Below are 10,002 nucleotides of genomic sequence, written 5' to 3'. Positions count from 1 at the left end.
GAATATTGCTAGAAAATCAGAATTCTATATTGACCGCCTTCATAGATTACTAGCTACGACTCTGGTTCAATCATTCATGACGCTTCTAATCATGACAATTCTGCGTACTAAAAGAATATAATGATTTGGAAAGAGTCACTGACTGGACTGGAATCAAAATATGTAAATTGGTGTCAGCAGCCATCAAATTTTGGAAACTCATCTCTCCCACTGACCGTAGACCAGGACTGGACGAAAAAATTGAGCAGTTGAATTGAAATTCAAACAATAAATTTGTGTCACATAATTTTCAAAGGAATGCTTCTAATCCTACAGAGCGTCTTGGCTTTTACAGACATTTCCAAATTCGGTCCTGCCGATCAACGCGGCTAATTATCTCTTGTCCGGAGAAACAAGCGATAGCCTACAATCAATAGTCTGTCATACAAGAACTATCTTCGGGAAAATGTGAGAAAATCTACAAAAATGTGGTGAACGTCAAGAGAATATGAGAAAATGATTTCCCAAAAGTAGTCACTGCTTATATGTCAGTAAAATTCATTGTTAAACAAATGAAGTAAAAGATTTTTGTTTGTTTTGTTCAGGTGATGCTTTAAACAAAAGATGTAACAGATGAATATTGGCATCTTGATACGCTTGCCGTTCCTAAAAGAAGTAAGATAATGCTATTGCGTCATTATTGCAGTAATTTTCTACCGCTTTTCGAAAACTTCACAAATAAAATGTTCAAATAAATTTTGCTTTTTAATGTTCCAAATGCGTCTGTGCACACAAAATAATAATAAAATTATTTACTTAGGTGACACTCATTCAACGTCCGGTGCTATGATAATTTCGTCACATATCGTTTTACAGCATTCCTCCAGTGTGGATTCATATCGGCATCCCAGTTGAGGTCGTGGACAACTTGCGACCGCTAGTTCGACTTCACCATTCAAACACGTGGCATATTGACAAGGGGCTACAGTAAGTGTTTGACCTTCTGGAATGAATTCTCCAAAGTACATACATCCATCGTCACAAATCATATTACAGCATTCCTCGATAGTGGGTTCATATCGGCATCCCTCTCGTGGTCGTGCACAATCTTGGATCGCTATTCCGATTTCACCATTCATACAAGTGGCAAATTTGCAAGGAGCTATCTTAAGAGTTTCACCTTCAGGAATGATCGTTCCATTGTACTTACATCCAACGTCGCAAATCTTTTTACAGCAGTACTCCATTGTGGATTCATATCGGCATCCCCCTTCATGTGGTGGACAATCTGCGACCATTATTGCGAGTTCTCCATTGAGGCATGAGGCGAATTCGCAAGGTGCTACCGTTTTAGTTTCACCTTCTGGAATTAGTATTCCATTGTGCGTGCATCCAACGTCGCATATCTTCTTACAGCAGTGCTCCATTGTAGATTCCATTCGGCATCCCTCTTCAGGCGCTGCGCAGTCTGCGACCATTATTCCCAGTTCACCATTGATACAAGTGGCAAATTCGCAAGGTGCTATCGTTTTAGTTTCACCTTCAGCAATCAATATTCCATTGTACGTACATCCAACGTCGCAAATCAATTTACAACACTCCGTCATTGAGGATTCATATCGGCAACCCGATTGTAGTGGTGGACAGTCTGCAATAGCTATGTTGACTCTACCTCTGGTACACATACCATACTGGCACGGTGCTACAGTTTTCGTTTGACCTTCAGGAATATATATTCCATTGTGGCAGCATCCTCTTTGTCTGATAGGTCTTCGAAAACAAGCATTGCTGGACAAAGTGACTGCCGCACTTTTATCATCTCCCCAGGCCAGGGAAAACCCTTATTGAAGATTTTTTGATAAAATAAGAAAATTAAAAACTAAATCCGCAGACAAATTTACCAGCCAATAAACAGCAAAAGATTGCGAATGTTACGTTTTTAAAATTCATTGTGTTGCTAAACGACTGCCAGTCAAAATGTTTTTAACTCAATTCGTGCAAACGTTTCGTTTTTATGGCTTGGGTAGTAATAGGTGCATCCCAATTAACCAAATTCCTCCATAGTATGATTTCGGATTTCCTGAAGCTCAATAATCTGCCCTGCTCATTCGGATTATCGTTTTCCTAAACGGAATTGTAAAAAGCCATGAATCGGTTCCCAAAAGGAAAAGCTTTCGATTTTCAAAAGGATTTCCTTGGATTTCCTAAAATGGTTTTCAGGAAAGTCATTTTATTTCGCATTGTTCTTTCGTAACACAGGTTGTATTTCGATTACGAATACTGTAGATAAACTAAAAATACAATTTGATTATAATGGATTCCAATAATGATTCACAAAGACGAGGAAAACGTGTCGGCGACACCGATATCGAAAGGTAATAAAATAAAACTAAGGCAGACTTCTTTTATAAAACTTCCAAAATTGGCTTGGATAGGCATGAAAATCCGAAGAAACCAAAATGGCAATTACCTAGTGATCTGGCTTCATGGTCTTGCACGTATAAAGTAAAGGCAGATTGTGTTACAGCTCTATTGAAAACTTTGCGTCAATATGACTTTCCCGACTTAATGAGTGATTCTCGGTCGTTACTGAAGACACCTCGTGACACACGTAAAATGATTCGAAATGTTGAACCTGGAGAATATATTCACATCGGCATTGCAGAAGGTATTAAGTACACACTGAGACAAAATGAGGTGGATATAAATAAAGTAGAGTTCATCGCCATTGACTATAACACGGATGGAGTCCAAATGACCGACAGTACCGATAATGTATTTTGGCCTATTTGGTGCAGATTAGGAAGTCCTCGCATTGGAAAACCTTTTTTAACGGGAAATTACTACAGTTCCACTGGTCAGCCGAAAAGCTTCGACGCGTTCATGCTTGATTTCGTTAATGAGTTTAAGGCACTGATAGATGAAGGCTTGAAAATTGGATTCAACAAGGTCGTGGAAATTCGTATGGGAATATTTCTAGGAGATGCTCCAGCTCGATGTGACGTTCTAGGTCTGCTGTTTTCCGTTAGTTGTAACTATGACAAAACTGAGCCCTTTACTTTTCGCCAGGTCTAAAATACCCGACCGGTTATTATGGATGTGGGAGGTGCACAGTCATAGGGACTTACGCTAATAATCGAGTATGTTTCACCGATTTGGATGCTCCGCTAAGAACTGACAAAAACTTTCAAGAGAGATTGCAACCGGAACATCATCATATTAGCTCCTTGGTTGAGAAACGCTTAGAGCTGCGTTGCATAACACAATCGCCTCTCGATGGAATGCATTTGGTCTATGGTTGCGCGGTAAGACGTCTTTTGTTCTGGTACAACACTGACACAGTGAATTATAAACTTCGACTGTCCGCTACACAAATCGATTTAGTGAACGATATGTTGAACACTGCAATGTTATCGAAACCCAGGGAATTTGCAAGACCGGTGAGAGACATTAAAAAGTATAAAAAGTTTAAATGCACACAATTACGGCAATTTTTGCTGTATCTCAGTGTTGTTGCAATGAAAAAGGTGCTGCCTAAGTTTCAGTACGAACATTTGTTGCTATTCGTCATTGGAATTAGAATTTTGAGTGATGAGAAACAGTTCAAACGCAAAAATGAAATTGCAGAGAAGATGCTTTATGAGTATGTTAAAACATTAAGAGATACTTTTGGAAGATTTCGTTTAATTTATAGCACTCATAACTTATTACACTTGGCAAATGAATGTTTGAAACAAAATGCGCCATTAGACGCATTTTCGATGTGGGAATTCGAAACTGCCAATTCAGGCCTAAAAGAGTTCACAAAACGCCAAGGAGCATATTTAGAGCAATCGTACAATCGAACGATGGAAAAGTACCACAAACGCTTTGATTTTAATACACAGACGAAAACATTTCCGAGTCTGTCGATGGAAATAGACAAGGAATATGATGAAGACTACAATGTGACTGAAACTTTCTTTTATCGGGTAGAATATAAGACATTTATGTTGGACTCTTCTGATGGTAATCGATGGTTTTTAACTAAATTTGGTCACGTTGGTCGGTACGATAAAGCTATCCTAAAATCTGATAAAATAAAAATCCGCTGTCAAGTTTACAAACAAAAATTTAATTTTTTCACAAACCCACTAAACTCTACATTGGTAAACATATTTCATTGTTATGACAAAGATCTATCAACCAACTATTATGAGATCGACGCTGATTCCGTCGAAGCAAAAATGTTTATGATTAAATATGAGAGCATTTCATCCGTTTTAATCTCGTTATTGTAAATTATAGTTGAAGTTTTTCGTTTATTCATTTTTATATCACAATTCATTTAATCACTTGTACGTTTCTACCGTACTTTTTCTTTCCTTTTTTTAATTTTAGTCTTTAGTTCATAGTCTTTTAGATTAATCTTTTTATCACACATGAGTTGTTTGTAATTTGAATGAAAATAAATTGAAATGGTTTTACCTTACGTCTGTCTTTGCGCGTCAAAACGAAGGTCCCATTCTGTCGTATAGTTTCAGGCTACACCAGCAACCTAATTTATTGTTCTATCAGCAACCATACTGTCTTTCACGTGAGACGGACCGCTTGCGTTAATGCCACTATTCGGTTCTGCCGATACCAGACTGTCGTTCACGTGAGACGGACCGCTCGCATTTATGCCACTGTTCGGCTCTGCCGATACCGATGCACTCCGAAACAACACAATCGTGTTGATCTTATCAACAGAAGGCACTGCTTCAGCAGAAGTTGCTGCTTCAGCAGCCACTAGACCTAGATACGCTTCCTTGGCACTTTTTGTTCTCTGCTTCACTACTTTCATGATCACGTCAATCGCAACGCAGTTCGGATACTTTTCGCCCAGCACCTTCGATATCATTGCGATGATGAGATGAAGATCTTGGAAACTTTTCATTTTTTTTGTGCCAAGCCACGTGAAATCCTTCAGACAGCGAACGTCGACAAGTTCTTTAAGGATTTTCCGAACTGTTTTGGTTTCATCATCTCCTTTGATTTGTAGAAGTTTTTTGAACAGGTTTTCGGCGAATTTTTTATCGTCCTTTAACGATGCGTTAAAGTCCACAATGAATTCGCTGCTTTTGATCGGAAAAGTCTTTTTGTACAACGCATTAAACTCGGACAATTCAGCCATATCGAGTATGGGTTCAGCATCCACAGCACAACCCGATTCGTCAATCTGCCCGTTCACTGTTTTGTCAGTCTGTCCTTCAGTTGGACGTAGTAAGCTTATCACCTGTAACAAAAGTTGTCGGTTCGAACTGCTTTCCTGGCGCAACACACTCATTTCCTTGCACCACTTTTTTTGAAGATAATCAATTTTGTTCAACACCTTTTGATGGGACTTGCAGCAACTGCCTGACGAAGAGCAACGAGCTTGTTGCTGATCAATTGTGTCGATTTGTTGATCATTGTAGCGGTCATCATCGAGAGCATCCTCAGACTCATTGATAGCAGCTGTCGGCAATTCAATTGGCGCAAATTTCTCGTTCGAAAGATTTAACAGATTTCCTCCAGCAAAAACCGTACTTCCAATGATTTGAAGATCATCAGACACACGTGGCGCATTTCCCTCGCCGAACACCGTACCCTGGCTTATTTGAGCCGCTTGTACAGGACTCCGTAATTCCAATGAGCCGTCATCCATCACTTGACTGAATTCACCCAATATATCACTATCACCGTCCAATGTGATAAACTGATTCAAAAACTGATCGTCCGCTTGGAAGCAAATATTGTAATTTGAAATCGGTTGTGCTAAAATAAGATGAATCACAACATTGAGATTGAGGAAACTGAGAGCCTAAGACAAAGCGACAAACCATTTTGTTCATGTTCTCCTTCGTCGCTTTCTGAATCGTCCATCGGCTTGTCTTTTTCCACCTTTTTCTTTTTAGAAAATGTTTTTTTGGCTGACGGTGCATTTGACGGTGCAGCTGATGGTTCTTGGATTTCATCCTCAGCGGTACTGAAATAGTCGCTGTAAAACTTCTCAGCGTCAAGTGCTTCTTCGAGACTATCTGTAATACAGACAGAAAATATTTTGAGTAACATAACCTCAATTTATGCCATTCACCAACATACTAACCTATACCCATTTTGAGAATCCGTCCATCTCTTAATTCCCATTTTTCGTTACGCTCCGTTGGTGTGCAGTTAAACTTCGCCTGCTTCACGTATCGTGTGTAAGCATCCTTGCTTTGGTTCGGCAATCGGCGAGGAAACAAAAATTTCACAACACTGCGCTCCTCGTGCGCAAGTTTTTTGTTTCGGGGAGGAATTACCCATATTTGCGGCATAAATTCAACAAATGTACCGCTTACGAATTTGGTTTCCATCACAACATATTTCAAATGATGATGATCAGCCTGCTTTCGCTTCATTTTTGTAGGTAAACAATAACCGGGTTCCTCTATCATCTACCATCTATCGCCAACACACTGACTGTTTTGATTATTGTTATTTTGATTGACTGATTGACAGCTTAATCGGAAATCGTTATCGTTAAAAAGTTCGTCCTGACGAAATCCGATCGCTTTACCTTTTCGTCAAATAATATTTCCTAAATTTGAATTTAAAAACCGACTTATACGGACGACATCCTATTGCATTTCCGAACAGAGAATTATTTTTCCTTTTATTATAGGAAATTCCGATTTTGAAATGGAAGAATTTGGTTAATTGGGATGCAGGTACGTGGTGGCATACGAAGTAAAACATGAACAATTGTGTCAATATTATAAGAGCTGGACATGCAGAAAATAGTAAACTGAACTCTGGTCGTATGGAGATTTGAAAATATATCATTTGCTGACTGATGAAGGTGCTACTGTTTTTTTTTGTGAACTTACCTATTTACTTGTATTTACTTCACATAATTGAGGAAAACTGGGTTTTCGTTCCTTTTTGAACTATTGCAAATGACATCGGAAATCGAGAATAAAAGACAAGTATTCGACAATCGATGTCTCAGACGCATACTGAGAATATGTTGGCCAGAAACTATTTCAAACACGAGTTGTGGAAGCAGACCGAATGCGAGGAAATGAAACCAATGATCAAACAAAGGAAGTGGAACTGGATCGGTCACACCATTCGGCGACCTGCTGGAAGCATTGTGAAAACCGCATTGGACTGGAACCCGCAGGGCACGCGAAAGAGGGGTAGACCAAAGCAAGAGAAGCCGAGAAAGAATGGACGGAAGTCAAGGCACTCGCAATGAACCTAATACGATGGCGAAGTTTTGTGGACAACCTATGCTCCCTCGCTGAGTAAGGAGTAAGGCAGATGATGATGATGGGAAATAGTACATTATGCATCAGCTTGGAGAGGGAATTCGGGTTTATTTTTGCATCGACACATAATATATAATATGTACCTCGGTCCAAATGTTCATTCTGACGAGTGGGAACCTCCGCGCTTTCGGCTTACGATCACAATCTTCCATATTTGGACTGCATATAACTATTACGATCACCATGTACTTGTGTAATCACTTAACAATTCAGTTAGCATGTGATATCGTATATGAAACTATCAATGCGGTCGAATGCAATTCGTGCTTGTGTTTGTGTTTTAAACTGTACGGAACAATAAATACAACCTTGGTCAAATATATGTGTCTCATTCACTTGTTTGGATGCGTGCGCTAGTCTATGACCATGTGTAAAAATTATTTTACTCGTTCCGACGTCACCTCCATCCTTTACACAAACATTCACACTCGGATCTACTCAAGTTGTGCAATGATAACTCACTTACTGGACCGAGCGTGCCGATAACAATGTGGAATACGAAATATGGCTTCCGATAGGCGGGACCAAGGTAAATATATGGGTGGAGGGAATGCCATTCAGACGCGCGGCTTAGCACAATAGCTCGATGCTAATGACACCTTTTTACAGATGGCCCAGGTTTCTAAGCAATTTTGTGATTTTAAAGTAAGACGGAGATGGCGTTTATAGCAAACTTTGGTGCCACTACACATCTGATTCGGTTATATATGGCATTACCTCCGCCCCACATATTTACCTTGGGCGGGACTGAGTATGTAAAACTAATTTCATGATGCTAGCCTGACTAACAAACTGCGTACTTGCCTCAAATAAAATTTTGCTGAAGAAATCAGCGGAAAACCAGTTTTCTTTGGTTCGGAGGTAATTTTTCCATGGTACCGAATAAAGCACACAATTTACTCACCAGGACTCCAGCAATATATTTCCAACAAAAATTTTCTCGTAGTAAATTTTTCAATTTCCGTAATAATTTTTTGAATGGATTTTTGATAAACAGACCCTGCTCTGTATATGTGACTGCTGTACGCAATCAAAAACACGTACACGTCTAAGTAAATATTGCAACCATGATGCTAAGCTAACATTAAAACGTTTAACTTATTCATCGCGGTCTGGATGAAAGCAGTTTCCGTTGCTTAAGTTCAAAAATATTTGTTTTTCGGTCGGTAGGTTTTTTGTTCAAAAATAGAAGCGAATTTCTGTTATTATCACCTGCAATAATATTAGCTGTGATGAAAATTTAGATCTCTTGACGATAAACTTTTCTTCAATTCAATATAATTAGCATTTTACCAATGGCAGAAAAGGAACGTCGTACGGGGCTTCGTAATTGCGCAATAATTTCTAAGATGTACACATTTCATAATAATTTTACTTTAACTACATTAATGGGCGCAATAGGCTTACAAAGTAGGGTGACAGACGCACTAGGGTCACGTACGCAATAGATATACGGGTTCGTACGTGGTCAGTCGCAGCAAATGCTCCGACTGTTCTGATGGCTCCGTTTGACATATATACTATTTATCATTCAGGCTTACCAAAAAGTCACATTCCGAACCAAATACAACAACTTGAATATTTTTATTGCTCGTGGTGTCCGTATACACTGCCCATATTTACGTGAGTATAATACGTTTTTCCCAAAAAAGCCACCAAAGTCACTGAGTTGAGAGAACTACAGCCTTTAACATCTAAAATGCTTTACTGTCATTTTTTGACAGTGAGATATTTTAGTTTTTGAAAAACTGTAGAACAAGAATATTGGACGAAGGATCATTCTTAATCTAATCTTAAATGATTATAGCTCGAGAAATACTAACTCTGTGCCACTTAGGGAGTAAAACATAGTCCTAACTTCTCAAAGCGTGTATTTGTCGAAAGTTTATTTTAATGACAACACTGAAAAAACGTCATGTAATTTATGAATGGTCACCCCGTGGGGAAAAGATCATGAACGTCAAAAACTTAGATGCTTGCTTAGAGAAATCACATTTAGGGTACACTCACGAAATTTTGAAAACCGACACATTTTCTGTTTTGTGGTTTACTGGTTTTTTTGCGAATTTTGCATGTATTTTTATATGGAGAAATCAGAAACTCAAGTAAAACACAGAAACATAAAATGTGTCGGTTTTCAAAACTCCGTGAGTGTAGGTGCTGACAATTTTGATCATTCTCAGAGGCACTTCAAATTTTTCTTCTTCCTATAAATCACTTAAAAAATGGTGTTTTTCATGAAATGGTGGATACTTTGTTAGGCATGTTTAGAAGGCTCAGAATCATATTTTTCATACCTAGGATCCGTCCAATATGAAAAATACTATTCGTACCACGGACTATAAAAGTCTTTTTTAGCGAATTCGATTCCAGACCTCGCCTTCGGTTCTGTCTGGAAACTTCTCACACGCTAAAAAAGACTTTTAGTCCTAGGTACGTAAAAGTACTATTATGTTGGGACCAAAAATTTTACTTAATTCTGTTCGTAATTTCCTTTTTCTGTCTAGATATGGATGCTAAGGATGCTTGCATACTGTACGTACGCCTGTTGCGGCACAATTCATCGTGTAGGTCCAGAGTGTAAAACAGATAAAAACTCATGTCAGGTCATAATACATTTTTGTTATAAATAATTTATTTGAACCATATTAATTAACGAATAATAATAATAATAATTAATAACAACAAAAAAGACAAAACATTAAAA

The 10,002-nt window shown here is 38.5% G+C and overlaps 3 protein-coding genes across 4 annotated transcripts; 1 reads left to right on the top strand and 2 right to left on the bottom strand.

Moving 5' to 3' along the window:
* Window positions 1-725: 725 nt before the first annotated feature.
* LOC119084234 (kielin/chordin-like protein) lies at window positions 726-1,956 on the bottom strand. Of its 2 annotated transcripts, XM_037194131.1 has the most exons (3): window positions 1,881-1,952; window positions 1,417-1,819; window positions 726-1,236 (listed from the first exon to the last, which is right to left on the bottom strand). In XM_037194131.1, the coding sequence occupies exons 1-3, from the start codon at window positions 1,927-1,929 to the stop codon at window positions 807-809; spliced, it is 882 nt and encodes a 293-aa protein (XP_037050026.1). In that variant the 5' UTR covers window positions 1,930-1,952; the 3' UTR covers window positions 726-806. The 2 variants fall into 2 exon arrangements, with proteins under 2 accessions (XP_037050026.1, XP_037050025.1); XM_037194130.1 differs by having other exon boundaries at window positions 726-1,819; window positions 1,881-1,956.
* Window positions 1,957-2,057: 101 nt separating this feature from the next.
* Window positions 2,058-4,314, top strand: LOC119084232. The gene is made up of 3 exons (XM_037194128.1): window positions 2,058-2,354; window positions 2,415-2,989; window positions 3,049-4,314. Exons 1-3 carry the CDS (start codon window positions 2,293-2,295, stop codon window positions 4,257-4,259), a joined length of 1,848 nt encoding a protein of 615 aa, XP_037050023.1. The 5' UTR covers window positions 2,058-2,292; the 3' UTR covers window positions 4,260-4,314.
* Window positions 4,315-4,425: 111 nt separating this feature from the next.
* LOC119084233 lies at window positions 4,426-5,917 on the bottom strand. Its single transcript, XM_037194129.1, has 3 exons — window positions 5,823-5,917; window positions 5,530-5,757; window positions 4,426-5,457 (listed from the first exon to the last, which is right to left on the bottom strand). Exons 1-3 carry the CDS (start codon window positions 5,863-5,865, stop codon window positions 4,517-4,519), a joined length of 1,212 nt encoding a protein of 403 aa, XP_037050024.1. The 5' UTR covers window positions 5,866-5,917; the 3' UTR covers window positions 4,426-4,516.
* Window positions 5,918-10,002: the final 4,085 nt, after the last annotated feature.

The sequence above is a fragment of the Bradysia coprophila genome, unplaced genomic scaffold (genome assembly GCF_014529535.1).
Source record: "Bradysia coprophila strain Holo2 unplaced genomic scaffold, BU_Bcop_v1 contig_732, whole genome shotgun sequence".
In the NCBI taxonomy this organism is placed as follows: Eukaryota; Metazoa; Arthropoda; class Insecta; order Diptera; family Sciaridae; genus Bradysia; species Bradysia coprophila.
This window is presented reverse-complemented; position numbering and strand designations above follow the sequence as displayed.

Coding starts and splice junctions, on each gene's coding strand:
- LOC119084234 (XM_037194130.1), bottom strand. CDS start 1,929: ATGAATTTTAAAAACGTAACATTCGCAATCTTTTGCTGTTTATTGGCT. Junction 1,820..1,880: donor CTTTTGCTGTTTATTGGCTG/GTAAATTTGTCT, acceptor ATCTTCAATAAG/GGTTTTCCCTGGCCTGGGGA.
- LOC119084232 (XM_037194128.1), top strand. CDS start 2,293: ATGGATTCCAATAATGATTCACAAAGACGAGGAAAACGTGTCGGCGAC. Junction 2,355..2,414: donor GGCGACACCGATATCGAAAG/GTAATAAAATAA, acceptor TGGCTTGGATAG/GCATGAAAATCCGAAGAAAC. Junction 2,990..3,048: donor AGCTCGATGTGACGTTCTAG/GTCTGCTGTTTT, acceptor ACTTTTCGCCAG/GTCTAAAATACCCGACCGGT.
- LOC119084233 (XM_037194129.1), bottom strand. CDS start 5,865: ATGGACGATTCAGAAAGCGACGAAGGAGAACATGAACAAAATG. Junction 5,758..5,822: donor AGGAGAACATGAACAAAATG/GTTTGTCGCTTT, acceptor ATCTTATTTTAG/CACAACCGATTTCAAATTAC. Junction 5,458..5,529: donor TGATCTTCAAATCATTGGAA/GTACGGTTTTTG, acceptor AATTGCCGACAG/CTGCTATCAATGAGTCTGAG.